The sequence below is a fragment of the Rhizoctonia solani genome, chromosome 1 (genome assembly GCF_016906535.1).
Source record: "Rhizoctonia solani chromosome 1, complete sequence".
NCBI lineage: Eukaryota > Fungi > Basidiomycota > Agaricomycetes > Cantharellales > Ceratobasidiaceae > Rhizoctonia > Rhizoctonia solani.
In genome coordinates this window covers 133404-151491 of record NC_057370.1, presented here as the reverse complement: position 1 = coordinate 151491, position 18088 = coordinate 133404, and the positions used below count along the sequence as shown (strand labels likewise).

Sequence of the window (18088 nt, the reverse complement as noted above, 5' to 3'; positions counted from 1 at the left end):
GACCCAACATCCTCTTTTTCAGTTGTTCTTGTCCCTGTAAACACACTCTTTTCTAGCACCATGCTTGCGTTTGGACGCGTTGTGAATATCTTTCTGTTAGTGCTCTCGTTGACCACCTTGGTCTGCGCTTCGCCCAGTTCCCGAATGTCGATCCACAAGTCGCGCGCCGTGTCAGCCCGTGGGGAGGAAGGAAGCTTATCTCAGCTTACTACACTTGAGGCGGTGATGCGGAAACAGCTAGATGCTTGCAGTAACTGCCTATACTGCTCCTATCAGTGTCATCGCACTTATCTTTGATCCACAGTTAAGGCAAAAACGTCCGATGAAGCTAAGGCTGTAATGAATCAAGTCGTTGTCGAAGTTCAAACTACCACCAAATCTTTGGAGCAGCTTGGAAAGGTCAACGTTGATGCCACGGCTACAGCTGACATAGCGGTTCGCGTGGCATGCATTATAGAGGTGTGTGGGATTCTATGTTACCAACCAGCGCGCTGACCGGTGCCTATTCTGTTCAGATTCTCATTAAAATGTTGTTAAAACTTTCACGCAAGTTTGGAGCTGACTTTGTTGTCGGTCTGTGCGGCGAAATCGACATCGTTCTCAAGGGCCTACTCGTTACTATCGAAGGATTGTTTGCAGGTATCCTTGTGCTTGTACTCAAGAAGTAAGTGTTATAGATTCGTGCAAGATAACGCTTCACTCATGAACCGGTTAATAGGATTGTTGATGTCAAGACCAGTGCAATAATGCAGCTTGACTTGACCCAATGTGCCAAGGTGCTGGGTTTGATTGGTTGAGCGACACCCTTACATACTTTCAATGATTTGTTAGATACCTAGACTATTGTTGTAATACTTCTGCTAATACCACCCTGTTTCACGAACTTTGGTTTATCAACTCGTTATCTTTTTCAGCCCGAGGTTCATTAAGAAGTTCGATTGAAAACAACTTTTCCTCCACACTGCAGCTTCAGGGCTTCCTTAAACTTCAAGACTACCTTCGGCTACTCACGAAGGTTACATTGAGCCACGAGCCACAAGTCTAGATGACCAATATTGTGAGAAAGTTGGGCATTGCCAATTTTGTGCTTAATTCATCTCGCGATAGGCACTTTGCCCCATGCCCGCAGTACCAAGTAGCCTCAATTCCGAAAGGTCCCGGTGGGCGAGTGAGTGGCAGCGCGTGAAGGCACCACATGTGGCACTTGACCGAGGCCGGAGGTGGTGGTTACGTGAGTCGGACCAAACACCATTCCATACTGCAACCTTGGAATGGCGTACTGAGCGCGAGGATTTACCCTGTTCCCACGTTTTTCAATACCCACCCACCGTACGTCAGTTTCTGTCGCATATTTTTTTTGTATCTTACCCGTCTTATTATATATCCGTTCCTGTCGTATCCATCCTGCGCGGGTCTGTGCCACCTCAAGCCTTCGATCCGGGCGGTCGCAGTCTCGGGTAGCCAGACCGACTTCCCTAGGACGTCTTCGGGCGGCCACGGGCTCCCCCACTTGTACTCCCTACAGAACCCGCATCGCATACATAACAGCGACCGAAGCATAGGTCAAGTGGCTACGGGTCATAAACCTCGGTTGTAATGGCTGTTTTTACTGTGAGAGAATGGAACTTGGCTTGATTTTCGCGTATGCTCGCTTGGATCTGAATACACTCGTGGTTTTTTCTAGCTTCTTTTGAATGTATCGACATACAAAAACTCCATAGACTTGCATATTTTCAGTCAAGGTCATATACTAAAGCTTACTTTCCATGAGCAAACTCGCAGCCGAGCTTTCCTTCCGCACTACACGTACGTGTGAAGGAAATTTCTGTGCTAGTTTACTGAATACTGCACCTAAAATTTCGTATCGCAACTCCTTTGAGTTAGCGAGATGTTTCTGTCGATCCACCCTTGTGTCTTTTGTTTACTCTGGCTAGCATCGTCATCACTACCATCATGGGAAATTCCGAGCACCCTACTTTTTAACTAACTTTGATCGCTGTTGGAAAGGACATGATTGATGAACCTATATTATAATTCAATGACACATTCAGTCCTCCCCTACGAAACAGATATCCTGATGTCGGAGCTCTTCACATAACTTCTGGTCATCCACCTACTCTACAGGGGCCCCAAAAACCCGGGAGCGCTCTGGACTGCTCCGGTTCTGGGAACCTCCTCGTTAGGATCCGGTGAATCCGGACTGCTCGGCAAGCACTTGGGAGCACCCCACGAGCCCTTCTGAGCGCCATACCAAAGGCTCCGGAATGCTTGCCGACAATAGCGAGTCCCGGAGCACTCCCGAGATTTTCGGGGCGCCGTAGAGTACCGGGCTTGCCGCATATGGTTAACCACTTGAATGTTGATCACTACCCACTCAAGATATGGGGTAGAGGAAAAAAAATCTATTACCAGTTCGATCTCAGGTATACACCAGATGAATTTGGCCGCCGTTACGAGGTTATAGTCCGCATGGACATCCCCAGTCGTCATCTCCTTCCTTGATTTTAAATTCGTATATCTTGTCTGCATCGTACTTTTCTCGAGGTTTGTCGTTTACGGGCATTGCGATAGAGGAAAATTCCCACACCACTAGAATTTGAATGACAAACTTGCTTGCCTAGAAGCATTCTCGGAGCATGGCAACTTGTTGAGTCACGTTCCGTACTTTGTATCTAAGATAATTACCAAATTTGGAACACTATCTCCCAAATGTTCAACTATTAATTCAACCATAGCGGGAAGTGCTTTTATGCCGATAAATTTGAATATATAGCGTAGAGTGTAGTGACACAATTATATTATACACATGAAGAACCAGTCTGCACGAAAAGAGTGATAAAGGTCCATGTTCTCCGGGTGGCTCATTTATTTGTACCACCCACTCTTCAGTTTAGATTGATCGAGGCTGTCATCGTCATCATTTTTGGCTTGATAGCTCTCCAGATGACCCATTTCGACATTTTCTTGAGTGACCACGGAGATATGAACCTCCATTTCCTTTTCTGCTTTGACTTTTGATACTCCGAAAAACTCTCCGAGCGAACGGAGACCGGTTGATCTCCTCCCTGAGCTAATGTTGTCATTCAGTGAACTGGCAAGCATGGACATGTTGCCCAGTGAGGTCGATGGAACTGTGGGCGATACTGGAAAATCTGAGAGGCCAGCTGTGTATCGTAGTTCATTAACTTCTGCAATAGTAGCCGGGTAAACGGGAGGGGGAATGTATGTAGGCTTGTTGCCGACAATAACACCCCCGAGAGATACCTGGGACCTGTGTGCAATAGAGGGGTTATATGCGGATGGAGCTTTGATCGATTGGGGTTTGTGAATGGAGCTCTCGCAATCTGGTCCGCCATATGAAATCTGTGGCTGAGTATGGCACGGATGATGGGATAGATCACTTATAGACAAGTCGTTTGTGGGGACCGTTAACCAAAATATCACAATTGCATTGAGTATAACCTGAAATTGTTGTTGATTATTCGTGCCGGGTACAGTTAAGGTAGTACACCTACATCTATAGCGCAGTTAGCTAAACACACCCATCCTAATTCGCGTTCGAGCACTGTTAATAGGGCAATGTTGGTTCCTGAAGTGGCAAGCGCAACTACCGCAGCTCTACGCGTTCAAATAGTTAGCCTAGCGCCTATGAGTTAATGATTGCACGTACACCATGTTGCGACGGGCAAGCTTAACCAGTCGAGGACTAGTTATTTTTGAACGAAGTAAAGGCCACAGGAACATAACGTTGAGGAAGATCTATCGTTCTTTCAGAATTTATTTGTCCAAACGGATCCTCCGAGACTTACGTTTATAAACAAGTCATATACCAGCAACGAAATTGATCTGATTGGACGGCGTAAATAGTGGTTCTCAAAGGGGAGGGGAACTCGTACGAAAATGGTTTCAATCCAATGACACAAGCCATATCAGGCTTTAAGAAGGCGATTCGTCCTACTGTCATCAAGGCTGGCATTGCACCAAACTGTGGCCGCGATATGAGCTCAGTGCCCTGCAATTCAAGTGCTCGATAATAACATACCGGTAACATTACCGCAAGGCAAGTAAGGTACACTGGTGAGCGCAGGCGCGGCTGTGCTACAACATCCCATACAATCCGAACCTATATTATTTCAATATATTCTTTTAGCAAGTAATGCTTTATGTCTGGATCAGACTAGCCCACCTTTTCCGTCAAGAAGGTGTAAATGAAAACCTTACTCAGCGCATATAACCAAATACATAAGAACAGGCCCGACACGCAAGCGTTGAGCGAATGCGACATCCCGACCCCGTGAATAAGCATCCCGGCTAATGAAATCATGAACATATGCCAATACACTGGAAAAATAAATACCCACTTCCGAAAACGAAGAGCCAAGAGATAGTTAGTATGAGCACAACATTTAGCCGTGGCCACGACAGATTCTTCACGTCATTTATTGAGGTCATCTGAATCATCCTTATTCGACGCGCGATGCAGTAGGCTAGTATAGAGGAACCCGCGAAATGGATACTAGCCGAAAGGATTTTCATCGCTACACCCGATTATCATCACTTGTTGCGCCTGTGGCTAGGCCAGCTACCACTTACCTCCACTGGGGAAGACCGTATAGGAGACCAACTGAGGGACCGGGGCCTGTACAGTTGCTGCCGCGAACATGGCTTGGAGAAGGGAGAGGTGGGAAGTCGACAAAGCTGTTTCTGAGCAGAGTATAAAAGTGCTTGTTTAGATAAGCCAGTTTCGATCAACCAACATGGTCATTCAAGGTTCAAGCACCTGCACCTGGGTTAAGGATATCATGATTCGCAGGAGGCACTGGTACTTTAGCGAGTATTCAACGATGTTGAACGCATGTATTATACCAAGTGTTCTAGCACGATTTGGGTTGATCCTTTAACTCTAATGCGCCATATGGCGCCACCGGCTGAGCGCTATCCACCCGTTTAACGACCGGAGCTCACCGAACCTCACAAGGCAAGCCCGACTCTACCTTATTTCCTCGGTTTTCGATGACCTCAAGTGGAGAGTTTCCGGGCACAGGCTATGTAGAAGTAGTAGAGAAATCAGGATACAAAGCTGAACCAGTGCGCTGAAAACGCTCTGATGGTAGCCCTAGGGTACGGATGCCCAAAAACACGTGGTGACTCTGGTCGCATTTCTTCTGTATAATTTATTTCATACTTTCCTTCCTCTTCTTCATAAAGCTGAAACTACGTCATTTATGCTGAACGCCCCAATACATTCAATTCTTGGGCAAGGGTTTTTTGGTACGAAACTATCATGATCCTGCAGTGGATCAGGGTCGTGTTTCATTTGCCTGAGTCAGTTCAGTATACCTGGTACAAGGTCAATTAAGAAGTCGGATCGGATTCGCCTGCTCTCATGCCTGGGCGTTTCGTAACCCCTCAACTCTGGCTATCGACTGATTTATTCCCCTACATCTGTGTCGTTAGCCGTGTGGTTGGCGAAACACGACTTATATATTTGTATAGCAACTGACCAAAACCAGATAACTTCAAGTCGCTAGGAAGTGGCGGAACATAATCGTGGACTATTAAGTTTCCTTTTCTGCAGGTTTTATATCTTCCTCATCTGCTTAGAACCGTGATCCCAGGATACAACGTGACATAGGCACACTTGGCCTCTGGGCTCGATTTCACTTGAATAGACCTGACAACCAACATCCAACCCCTCTGAGTCAAACCCGACATCCTATTTTCGGATCTCCCCAATGTTTTCTTGGTGACAAGTTCTAATCAAGCCACGGGGAAATACCGGACGGTTCCATATCTCTTCCCTGGGTGTTACCCATTCGCCATGAAATAATATCAAAGACGGACAAAGGGCGTAATTGCCTGACCGTTCCGCATCCTTAAGTAAGTCTGGTTCCTGACGCCCAAGTGCAACTCTAAGTTGTTTCAACTTGTATTTCTTGGACCTTAATCAATCTGTGTACTCAGGTATCAAAAAATTAAAATACACAATTAGCTTGACTACGTCCCTTCAAGCATAGCTCCTCGATCGTCAAACGAAATCAATTTCCAACCACGCAGGTGAACCTGAAGACGAAATGCGGAATCCGGGTGGTACCTGGACGTGGGATTTTCTCAGCATGATGAAAACAGCTCCTTTGGTGCCGCGGGTATCCTTGCCTTGAAGCCGTGGATTGTTCATGCCACTTTCTATTTCATTGTGTCATTGGCGTAACACAGTTTCTGCTGTGGGATCGGCTCCGCTGGTCTCCATAGTGATTTTGGCGCCTAGTTCCAATGTCTTATCACCGTTGGTCGTTTTTCAAGGAGAAATCTAGCATATATTCACTCGTACTATCCTGAGTATTCTGGGTAAACTTCATTGAGATCGCAGAGCTGGGGGTCACTTGATAATTTGCACAACCAGACCATATGGCCATTAAGATCGGGGCCTCGGCAGCGTCAATATTACAAATGAAACCCTTTATTCCTCGATCAGTTAATCAGGTACATCCACGATCGAACCTTGAAAATCCACGTGCTTGGCGTTCTCCATGACTATATAATCGACTCTCGGCTATCATTCGACATTCCAACCACCATTCTCGCTCGTTGTCTTTTCATTTGAACAATTCTCATTCATTTTCTGCCAGCATGATATCTAGTCGTTTAACTAGTGTCCTGCTATTCGTGGTCTCGTTGGGTTTCTTGGCTTGCGCTGCGCCGAGTCCGTACGGTCAATCGGTTGATGCAGTTGCTTATCGGAGAGATACTGGGAGCATGGCGTCACTTACTTTGCTTGAAGGGGTGACGAGAAAAAAGCTCGATGAATCCAGTGAGTTTCCCTTTTGTGAGATCTTGTTCGTCAGCTCATGTGCCTTGTAGTGAGGGTGACGACCATTGAAGAGGCCAAGAGCATACTGAACACGACAACAATCAACGTCAGGTCAACGACGGAATCTTTGGTTAAAAAGGCCAAGCTCAACCCCAGTGCTCCGGCGAACACTGATCTCGCAGTTCGCACGGCTTCCATTGTATCTGTACGTACTGGTATACCCAGCTGAATTTATCACTCACCACCCACCGTGTTCTCTAGCTCTGCACAAAGATATCAAATCTTCTCTCTCAGAAGGTTGGCCATGAGGCAGTTGCCTCCTCTGCTGCAGACGTCGATTGCGCTTTGGCCGGTCTCCTAGGCAAAGCAAACAAGATGGCAGGCGAACTTTCTCAGACAGTTGCCCCAAAGTAAGTAGGCTCTTATTTCCTTCCAGTTTCATAGTATCGATCTCGTTTCGTAGGCTCGATGTCAAGCCCGAGGCGCTCAAGACCGCTAACTTCTTGGAATCTGCCAAGTTACTGGGATTCAGTGTCTCTGAGTAGCATACTCGAAGCTCCTATGGTATAATGTTTACATTGGGTTGTATGTGATGTTAGAAATCCGTGTGAATCAATGTTGTGTGTCTATAAAACTTTTGTGCTTCTGCTATGGGCGCTTCCTTGTCCGGTGACTAAATGTGTGTGGCCTAAAACCGTGACACCACACCCAGGTTCGGCATTGCGAACCAAGTCCATTTTTATAGGCTTTTGTAGTACTGTCCGTCATAGATGGACATAATGAACAAGTACCGGTTTGGATGGGTTTATGCAACACATCCTCGAGGGAGAACCTAATACTTAATAAATCCGTAAGCCAGTTCCGGGCCAAGGAAGAGCGTAGTGATAAATCTGCTCGCCCCAAACGACACTTAAGTAAATGCACCAGTTAATGAGGTGAAGACTCTGATATAGCCGACAGATCAACGAGGCCAAGACTATCATCACACAAATTTTTAGATGAATTTAATATATTCTATAACACTCTACCAGAGTATGCTCATCGAGTAGATGAGTTCGTCTACAGAGAGACAGCTCCTGCGAGGCCAGCAACGGCCTTAAGACCAAGTTTAGCGCGGATGGACACAAAGAGGTTAAGGATAACGTCAAGGTGAACGTTGGCCATAAGCCTCAAGTCAGCCTCGGCAACGCTAGTTGCGTTTCTGTCAGTAAATGCGAGAAGCGAAGACAAGCGTTGATGACCTACAGTTTGACGAAAACTTCGAGGAAGCCGGAAACGCAGATATCGAGGTTATCGATCACAAGCTTGAGAGCAACTTGCACCTTGGCGATCAACTCGAGTGCAACCTTGAGGTCGAGCTTGGCGATCAAATGAGCACAGATCTTGATAACGGCCTGCGTACAAGATAATAAGTACACGTTCTACAGAAATGGTGTTATGATCGCACCTTAAGGATAACTAAGAGGTGGGCCGCGATTTCGGCCCTAACCTTGGCATCAACGTCTGCGGTCTTTACTTTGACAAGGACGTCCGAAAACGCGTTGATATCCTTGCAGAGACTTTCAACCTCGACTCCAAGTTTGAGGGCACCGTCAATTTTAACTTGGGAAGAGGTAAGCTAAGAAACCAAGAATATTCCCCTCAGGCAACTCACCAATGGATTCAGCCTTAGTGTAGGCCTTTGCGCGGAGATCTATGCATGCGGCAACGACCAAATCACCCTTGCCACGGACTCCTTCGCGAGCAACAAGAGTATTAGACATAGAAGTGGGCGCCGCACATGTCAAAAGGCTCAAAGAGAGAACAAAGAGCAAGAAGCTGGCAAGACGGCTGAAAGCGAGCATTCTGAAATGAAAGTGGGGTTATGTGTATGAAAAGAAAGACTAGGGGGAGACTGATGACCACTAGTACTCAAATCTGGCCATGTTATATAGCCCATTGTGAAACACCTTTCAAACAATGCCCAGAGCAGGTTCTTTTCAGAAGTCGTGGACGGGGAAAGAAAGAAGTCTAAACAATTTGAAATGACAGAATTCTGTCAACTTTCGGCCTCGGCGAATCACGTGTGTATGGGTGTCTTTGTCTCGGATGCTATGCACCAGGTACGTTATGGTACGTATACTCCCCATAGCGATCGTGAGACGAGCACATGGGCCAAGGCTTGTGTGCAGTATGAGAGCTTTTAGTTGGTAATCCGTAGACTTGAACATCATGCTATAGTCGGACATTAGGCTTGGATCATGAGTTGAAGTGCTCATAGACATCTGGGCGTCTAATGCCAAGGATTGGTAGGACATTACTCCTGGGTCTCGGGTCAACAGACATCAAAGCCTACTTTCAGCTATAATGCCCCGCATAATATGCTTATAATAACCGAATCTCAAGCAGAAGCATAAGAATAGCTTCTTTTAGTAATGGGTGACTAAAAGGGGCGAATTTATGTTTATAGTCAAATACTGTTGATCCACTACTTTCGCCTGTCAAAGCTGCAAACCGAACAAGTCGTGTCAAACATAGATTCGACTACAAATGAGCGAGAGCATGTAAAAAGTTCAGGACTGGATTTTCCAGTAGGTTCTTTCTTATTGAAATTAAGTACACACTAAACGTATTATTCGGAATGACGAGAAAGTAGAGGGCACGAGAATATAAGAAAAAGACATACGAAAGAGGCGATTCTGACAACTTTTAGAGGGAGTATCGCAGTAATAGGAACGAAAGTTGAATATAAACTTGATTTTATCACCCGACTAAGACGTCGTCAACCTATACCTATTGTCAGCGTAATCCAGCGACAAGAGTTTACCGTTAGACAAATACCTTTACCAGTAATCGACCATATCATCACCGTCATCGTCGTCGTCATCGCTATACCCCAATCCTAACCCCAAGCCAAGCCCGAACCCGCCATCATCTTCTTCGTACCCATATTCGTCCTCTTCATCGGAGTACATAAGCCCACCCATCATTTGATGGAAAGGACAACTGCAACCACCGTAACCCATGGAATAACTATCGTCCGAGTCCGAATCGTCCATTCCCGGTAGCCTGTTGTTCCAGTTCCGGGAGATGTAGTGCTCGTTGATTTTAGGTTCGGCGATTCCATGTCTGTTATAATTAAATTAGCCCTCGAATCATTATCGTGCGAGCCCACCCTTTTTTTACTTACACGTCCAAGAGGTGCTTCTTCATCCTTGGCGGGATTGTAATAACTGCTGTAGCAGCTGGGATATCTTCGCACAGCTTGCAGACTTGGACCGGACTCAGGACAATGCCAGTCCCAGTTTCTAGCGCTTTGGTAGCATAATCTGTGATCATCGGTTTATCGGTAAAGAGTTCGGGGTCGTGGACATCGTTGTAGACAATTCCTCGTTCTGACAAACCAGATGCAGCCTCTTGAATTTTGGCATAAATCTGTTTGTGTTCTACATAGTGCTGGACCTTATGCCCGTTAATCGAGTTTCACTTTGAATCCTTGGGGGACTCACTATCGCTTCCCACGACATCGATCCAACTGCATGACACCTTCCACAAACGAACGCAGACCCAACTTTCTTCATCTCCAGATGGGACGCATCGGGCTTGCCTAGGTCAGCCAACAGCTTTTGCGCAACCTCATGAGCCTCGGGTACCACTCGATGTCGTTGAAGGTTGGGAGTTCCCGAGGGGTTTCGCTGGCATACGGAGAATGGGACCCTACTAAATCTTTCATAGACAGAATCATACTATATCCTAATGGCTGCTTTGAAAGGCTGGACAACCCGGAACGGCGGAAAAAGCTGTCAGCGCGTAGAAGAAGCTTGAGGTTGTCCGAAATATTGGCAAGAGTGTCGGGTTCCTCGTTGAACACTGAGATTGTGGGTCGAAGGGGCTCATTCCTCTCCTCGAATGCGTTTCGAACCGAGCTCGCCAGTCGGGTATGGACTTGGTCCTTCCATTCAGTGATCAGAGCTCGAATTTCATCCCGATGTTGTCCAAATTTAACTTCCATCTCCTCCTCGGTCGCATCTGTTTCAAATATATCCTTGACTATGGACCAATTGAGAGTGTGGGCAAAGTCAGGGAATGCATCGCGATGAGAGACGTCGAGTGCCGGCTCTGAAATCGATAATTGAAGCATAGATTGTGGGCTTTGAATGACAGCATGGGAAACGATTGCTCTCGCATTTGAAGGAAGAGTCTAGATAGACCTCTCCTTCGTTCAGATCGCCGGGCCTCACGCTCCATCTCTAAGCGCCGTTCACGATTGTCCTCTAGGAGGGGAATCAGCTTCGGCCGGATATTTGCCCATACTGGGCATCCTGTCAGTTTAACTTGTACAAAAAAGAGACCCTCGGACTCACTGCGCTCCGTCAATGGTTTAGGTTGCGATACCAAATCGTGCCATGTGCGTGGGTTGTCAGACCACCATCCAAAGTTCATATCTTCCTCTGCCCATCCCATTTCTCCAAGCCGCCGTTTAATCCTATGCAGGAAATTAGAGCGCCCAGATAGTATAAACAATCGAGCTTACTCTGATCGGCGTGCTTCCTTTGCGTCTCCTAGTTCTTGTTCACGCTCAAGTTCAAGCGTGACAAGGAAACCCCTGAGAGCTTGGGCTTGCTAGATGGGGGATGTCAGCAGATAGGACCATTTATATACCAACCAGGCTCACATTTTGACGGTTGTGCACGGCTTTCCTCATCTCGTTTGACCATGCTTCCAGCTCATCTGCATTACTCGCTTGTTTCTTTTCCTGATATTGAGCCAAAAGATCAGAGATGTCCTCGCATAATGTGTATCCGATTGAACGTCTCTTTAGAGGCGCAATACCTGTCGGCCCAGTAAAAAAAAAGTTAAGTGTGTTTATCTATCAGCGCAGGAACGTACTTACTTCCAGAGTAATGGACCATGGGCATAAGTATAGAGGGCACGAGCTCCAAAGGCATCAGACTGAAATTGCTGTGGTGAGTAGAGATTGCAAGCGGACCAAAGCACTTACTGCACACCACGGCAGGATCCACAAAGTCGGACCAAAAGGTTAGGGTCCATCTTCCCTCTGGCGGGGCCACCGCACTTCTACAGAAAAGTGAGTAAAGGGTGGTGGCAAACCAGTCGTGTTTATTTACTGTGCAGGTTTTTGAGAACAGCAATGACAAGTAGCGCGGCTCGCTCATGCCTGGAGGGCACGGTGGAAGGCCCTCGATATTTTTCATAGCGCCGTTCCAAATATGGATCGACGTCCGATGCATCAATAAGCTTCGGAAGAACTTGTTCGATCGCGCCAAGTTGATGATATCGATCGGAAGAAGATGGGCTGCGATCTGGGGCATGTAATGAGGAAGAGGCAAAGAAGTTGTGGGGAGTGGGACAATACCTCAGTGAATATATCAATAGGCATATTGATAAGATCGGCGAGACCGCCTTGCTTTCCTCGGACCTGCTTCTTGCGAGGTGCATTCTTGTTAGGCTTGGTGATAGTACGCTGGCGCTTTCGGGGAGGTGGCTGGTGTTCTTCTTTCTCCGGTTCGTCGTTTTCTGTAAGGCAAGTCAGTTCAATGGGACATGAGTATGGCACATAGCGTCGGAGGCTTACCGAAATTGGAGTCGCGTTCGAAGTCATCATGAATCTCATCTGAACACGTCTGTTAGCTGCTCGCAATGAAATCCACGCGTTAGTATCCAACTTGCCTCCATCCACTTTGACTTGTTTTCCCTTCTTGGCTAGACGTGCGCTGGCACATGAGCGTATCAGCATATTCAAAGCAGCACGGAAAATATGGTTTATCATATATACCAACCTAGTTCTGCAGTCATTTTTGAGTACTCTGTTTTTCGAGGAGAACAGTGTGCCTGTTGTAGTAGTCGTGGTGGAGAGGACGACGGTTTGGTCCACGGCGATGTCAAGTGATCTACACCGATCTTGGATTACGTCATATAGTCACCCCGCCACCCCGCCACCCACTCAACTCCGGGATCTATGTTTCGGCACTTTATAGAGCCGGACCATAGTCTTCGGAACTCTTGAAATGCCGGTGAAGCAGCCCCGAACATATTCAGTTCGGCAACAAAATGAGCTCTCGAGGTTCGCTTGACTTGGAGTTTGTCCGAGAAGGATCCACATCAATGGTAGAGATGACCATGGTGATACAAGGTGGCGTAGAATAGAAACGCGTGGCTATTGCAAATGACGTATACAGTGGATGATGATACCGATAAGCATTACGGCCGCTGAGCCATCACCAATAAGATTTTCGATTTAAATTAGCCCTTGAGTCCATGGGGGAAGTTGGAATACATAGACTTGTACATGTATGTTGATGCAGTCTATTATCTGATACTCTACTGTGGCCAGCACAACAATATTGTTACAAACTCCTTAACTATACCATTGGATTTGGACAATTTTTCTAATATTTTTAGTATTTTTTACAAACTCTTTGTCTTTACTTTTTCAATCACGTGATCTCAGCGCTTAATTATGCCAAGATGCCACGCCAAGATGCCGTGCCAAGGGCGCTTAGGAGAAATCCATGCTTCTGCGCAGCCCACAGCACTCTTCTATTCCATGTATACACTTCTTTTTCTCATGTGCACAGACCATGTAGATAGCACACCCTTGTCTATATATACAGCAGGAAAATTGCTTGGAGACCCCAAGTCAATTTTACCTTGTCTCTTACTCATTAGAGGAGGATATCAGAAGCCAGCTGAGTAGCCAGCCTTAGTAGCTCAGAAGCTAACACCCTTACTTCACTCATCACACCTCCCAGGCCTAAGGTCCCCTTGTCAACAGTAGCTAGTAGTAGAGCACCTTAAGTGCTAGTAGTATAGCCTTCCAAGTAGATTACATAAGCAGTGTACTAGTAGTATGGCCACAAGCGCCTGTCCCATTAGCAAGTACCCACCTTACAGTGGTGTACAACATTGTAAAATTGACTTTCTGTAGGCTTGATCAACAAGGAGAAGACCCCCTGTACTAGCACAAGGGAAATCACGTGATTGGGGCCACCTTGCAGGATATAATAATCAAAAATCCCCCACCCCCATGTAGTACCAAATTGCTATAAGGCAGATGGGCTCTAATCCCCTGCATACCACAAGTTTTGCTGGAACTCTGCAAGTAGCACTCCTAGACAGCTGAAATACCTGCTTGCAAAAACCTGCTCATATCACAATTGCCAGATCTGCTGATTTGTTGTAGGGATTGTTCAACACTAGGTACTTGACGCAAGGAGTTAGCAAATAACATCTTGCATAAAAACTGCTCATAAGTCCTGTATCAGGCACCTTTATTCCCCATGCCATCCCCACTATTCCCTCCACACGCTCTGGCATCCCACATCCCTACTCCCAGCCTTCCTCTTGTGCCTCTTGATGTTCCATTCCAACCTACTCCCAACCGGCCTCTTGCAGCACATCTCCTGCTCTGGAAGACTTGCCAAGGATGGAACCAGAGCTGTCCCTTGCCGCTCTCCTTGAGGCTGTCACAGCCCTCACAGCCACAGTTGGGTCCCTACAGGACCAAATCAGAACCCAGGGCCAACAGCTTGTTGAGCTTAAAGCCATATGCAAGGAGACTGCCAACCTTGTTGGCAACAAGGATCAAGGAAGCACCCAAGCCAAGCCTGGCCCATCAACTGGGCCTATCACCCCTCCTACCCATTTGGGAGGAGAAGCCCACACTCCAGGCACAGTTAGGCCTGGACTCAAGGCCCTGTTCTGCCCCTCAAGAGGGACAGGCTTTGACTCAGAAGAGGAGGAGGAACCCAGAAGAGCCCCCAAGAAAGAGCCTTGTAACATGCCTAGGAGCCTTAGCTCCCTCACCCCCTTCAACTCAGGGTCCAGTGTGAAGCAGCCCAAAATGGAACTCCCTGATCCTTATAAGGGAGATACCAGGGGATGCAAGGCAACCCAGTGGCTAGATTGCATGCTGCTGTGGGTTGCCCTCCACAGAGATCAATTTGATGAGGAGGAGCAGATGGTTGTATGGATACTTTACCATATGACAGACAAGGCAGCCAATTGGGTGCTCCCCCTCATTGGGGCCATCATCAAGGGCAAGGGAAACCCCCCCACCACCATCCTGGCCTTAATGGCCAAATTCAAGGAGGCGTTTGCCAACGCCAATGCCAAGAGGGTGGCTGCCAGGAAGATTGCTGCATTGACTCAGACAACCACTATGTCTGAGTACGTCACCAAGTTCTGCAATCTCATAGCGGAACTAGATTGGAACAAGGAGGCATACATTGCCCAGTTCATGTGCAGTTGTTACACTCCTGAAATTTATACCATTGGAATTGGACAATTTTTCTATTATTTTTAGTATTTTTTACAGACTCAATATCTTATGTTTTTCAATCACGTGATCTTGGCACTTGCTATGCCAAGATGCCGTACCAAGATGCCATGCCAAGGGTGCCTAGGAGAAATCCACACTTCTGTGCAGCCTGCAGCACTCTTCTTATTTCATGTATGATCTTCTCTTCTCACACGCACAGACCTTGTAGATAGCGCACCCTTGTCTATATATACAGCAGGAAAATGCTTAGAGACCCCAAGTCAATTTTACCTTGTCTCATACTCATTGAGGAGGACAGTCCAGCCAGCTAAGTAGCTGGCCCCCAGCATTAGAAACACTCACCCCTACCTTTACTCATCACACCTCCCAGGCCTCAGGCCCCTTTGCACCAGTAGTAGATAGTAGTAGGTTGCCTTAAGCAACGTTAGTATAGCCTTAGACAGTTGGTTACATAAGCAGTGTTTTAGTTGTATGGCCTTAAGCACCTGTTCCATTAGCAAGTACCCACCCTACAGTGGTGTACAACATTGTAAAATTGACTTCTTTGTAGGCTTGATTGACAAACAAGAAGACTCCTAGTACTAGCACAAGGGAAAAAACCGTGATTGGGGCCACCTTGCAGAACATAATAATCAAAAGTTCCCCACCCCCACATAGTACCAAATTGCTATAAGGCTAACAAGTCCTATTGTCCGCATACCGTGAGTTTTGCTGGAACTCAGTACTTAGCAACTGTGTCATAACCTCCTAACATATACCATTAGAATTGCCCAAATTTTCTATTATTTTTAGTATTTTTTACGGACTTAATATCTCTTGTTTTTCGATCACGTGATCTCGGCGCTTATTTATGCCGAGATGCCGCGCCAAGATGCCGTGCCAAGGGCGCTTAGGAGAAATCCACGCTTCTGCGCAGTCCGCAGCACGCTTCTCTTTTCACATGTAGGCTTCTATTCACACACGCACAGACCACATGTAGTTAGTAGTATTGTCTATATATACAGCAGGAAAATTGCTTGGAGACCCCAAGTTGATTTTACCTTGTCTCATATTCATTGAGGAGGATTAGTCAGCCAGCTAAGTAGCAGGCCCCCAGTAGTACTCAGATGCTCACCACCCCTTAACTCACCACACCTCCAGGCCTAAGGCCCCTTTGCACTAGTTAGGTAGTAGTAGTCCGCCTTAAGCGGGAGTAGTATAGCCTTGTTAGTTAGATTACGTACGTGTTGCTTGTAGTAGTACGGCCTTAAGCGCCCAACTCCACCAGCGTGTGCCCACCTTACAGTGGTGCACAACATTGTAAAATCGACTTTCTGTAGGCTTTGATCGACAAACAAGAGGACTCCCAGTACTAGCACAAGGGAAAAAACCGTGATTGGGGCCACCTTGCGGAGCATAATAATCAAAAGCTCCCCACCCCCACATAGTACCAAATTGCTATAAGGCTGACAAGCTCTAATCGTCCGCATACCCTGAGTTTTGCCGGAACTCAGTAGTCAGCAACCCTAGACCGCTGAAATACCCGCTTGCTGAAAACCCGCTCATATCACAACCGCCAGGTCTGTTGATTTGTTGTAGGGACAGTCCAACGCTAGGTACTAGACGCAAGGTTTAGCATTAGTACACTACAGAAAAACCGCTCATAAGTCCTGTCACAGGCACCTTCCCCCACGCCGTCTCCACAATTCCATCCACACGCTCTGGCGTCCCACACCCATACTCCCGTCCCTCCAGCCGCTCCTCTCAACGTTCCGTGGCAACCCGCTCCCAACCACCCTCTTGCGGCCCATCACCCCCTCCGCAACACTTGCCCGGAATGGAACCGGAGCCGACCACTGCCGCTCTCCTCAAGGCTATCCTCAACCTCACCAACCAAGTCAGGTCCTTGCAGGCCCAAATATCATCCCAAGGCCAACAGCTCGCAGAGCTCAAAGCCATATGCAAGGAAACCAACAACCTTGTTGGTGACAAAGACCAGGGCGGAGCCCAAACCAAGCCTGGCCCATCGACTGGGCCTGTCACCCCTCCTACCCACTCAGGGGGGGAAGCTCACACTCCAGGTACGGTTAGGCCTGGGCTCAAGACCCCATTCCGCCCTCAAGAGGAACCGGTTTTGACTCAGAGGACAAAGAACCAAGGCCCCCCAAAAAGGAGCCTCAAGGAACGCCTAGAAGGCACTTGGGATCTCTCACCCCCTTTGACGCAGGGTCCAGCGTAAAACAACCCAAGATGGATCTCCCGACCCCTACAAGGGTGACACCAGGGGACAAAAAGCCACTCAGTGGCTCAATTGAATGATGCTATGGGTAGCCCTCCATCGCGATCAGTTTGACAAGGAGGAGCAGATGGTTGTGTGGATTTTATACCACATGACAGACAAGGCCGCTGACTGGGCCCTCCCCATCATTGGGAGTATCATCAAGGGCGAGGGAAACCCCCCTACCACCATCCAGGCCCTAACGGCCAAATTCAAGGAGGCCTTTGCCAATCCCGACGCCAAACGGGCCGCCGCCAGAAAAATTGCGGTTCTTTCTCAATCCACCACCACCTCCGAGTATGTCATGGAGTTCCGCAATCTCATGGCGGAGCTAGACTGGAACAAGGAGGCCTATGTTGCGTAGTTCACGCGGGGTCTCCATTGGAAGGTCAAGGAACTGCTGTCTACCAAAGATAGTATCCCTGATGATCTCAAAGCCATCTTTGCGGCAACAATTAAAATTGACAACATCTGCCGCGAAAATGAGGAAAACCGGCCGAAGAAGGTTCCTGCCAAGTCCCTGGCCACCACAGCCACCACTTCCACTACCACCACTAGGGTCCGCCTATCAGAAGACCCAAACTACGTTACCCCGGAAGAAAGGGACCGCTGCCGCGCATCTGGCCTTTGTGTCAAGTGCGGTCAAAAGGGGCATGGCATCAAACAGTGCCCTAATGGTTGGAAGGCAACTATCAAGGAAGTTGCCAAAGTAGCTGAGGAGGAATCGGGAAAAGAATAA

The 18088-nt window shown here is 47.5% G+C and overlaps 6 protein-coding genes across 6 annotated transcripts; 3 read left to right on the top strand and 3 right to left on the bottom strand.

Moving 5' to 3' along the window:
* Positions 1 to 144: 144 nt before the first annotated feature.
* RhiXN_03555 (replicase polyprotein 1ab) lies at positions 145 to 797 on the top strand (the record flags this gene model as incomplete). The annotated part of the gene is made up of 4 exons (XM_043323372.1): positions 145 to 250; positions 305 to 459; positions 516 to 664; positions 719 to 797. 4 exons carry the CDS (start codon positions 145 to 147, stop codon positions 795 to 797), a joined length of 489 nt encoding a protein of 162 aa, XP_043175791.1.
* A 2068-nt stretch (positions 798 to 2865) lies between these two features.
* RhiXN_03554 (uncharacterized protein) lies at positions 2866 to 4051 on the bottom strand (the record flags this gene model as incomplete). Its single annotated transcript, XM_043323371.1, has 6 exons — positions 2866 to 3462; positions 3516 to 3618; positions 3671 to 3759; positions 3810 to 3846; positions 3897 to 3985; positions 4043 to 4051. 6 exons carry the CDS (start codon positions 4049 to 4051, stop codon positions 2866 to 2868), a joined length of 924 nt encoding a protein of 307 aa, XP_043175790.1.
* A 2579-nt stretch (positions 4052 to 6630) lies between these two features.
* RhiXN_03553 (replicase polyprotein 1ab) lies at positions 6631 to 7356 on the top strand (the record flags this gene model as incomplete). The annotated part of the gene is made up of 4 exons (XM_043323370.1): positions 6631 to 6811; positions 6862 to 7016; positions 7073 to 7221; positions 7275 to 7356. 4 exons carry the CDS (start codon positions 6631 to 6633, stop codon positions 7354 to 7356), a joined length of 567 nt encoding a protein of 188 aa, XP_043175789.1.
* Positions 7357 to 7870: 514 nt separating this feature from the next.
* Positions 7871 to 8655, bottom strand: RhiXN_03552 (uncharacterized protein; the record flags this gene model as incomplete). Its single annotated transcript, XM_043323369.1, has 4 exons — positions 7871 to 8000; positions 8057 to 8205; positions 8259 to 8413; positions 8466 to 8655. 4 exons carry the CDS (start codon positions 8653 to 8655, stop codon positions 7871 to 7873), a joined length of 624 nt encoding a protein of 207 aa, XP_043175788.1.
* A 978-nt stretch (positions 8656 to 9633) lies between these two features.
* Positions 9634 to 12607, bottom strand: RhiXN_03551 (reticuline oxidase; the record flags this gene model as incomplete). Its single annotated transcript, XM_043323368.1, has 14 exons — positions 9634 to 9919; positions 9981 to 10236; positions 10300 to 10397; positions 10444 to 10909; positions 11032 to 11103; positions 11155 to 11276; positions 11325 to 11413; positions 11466 to 11623; positions 11685 to 11743; positions 11793 to 11869; positions 11920 to 12114; positions 12168 to 12328; positions 12387 to 12425; positions 12592 to 12607. 14 exons carry the CDS (start codon positions 12605 to 12607, stop codon positions 9634 to 9636), a joined length of 2094 nt encoding a protein of 697 aa, XP_043175787.1.
* Positions 12608 to 14237: 1630 nt separating this feature from the next.
* On the top strand, positions 14238 to 18088 carry RhiXN_03550 (Retrotransposon gag protein; the record flags this gene model as incomplete). Its single annotated transcript, XM_043323367.1, has 5 exons — positions 14238 to 15057; positions 16751 to 17152; positions 17215 to 17345; positions 17420 to 17709; positions 17767 to 18088. The coding sequence occupies 5 exons, from the start codon at positions 14238 to 14240 to the stop codon at positions 18086 to 18088; spliced, it is 1965 nt and encodes a 654-aa protein (XP_043175786.1).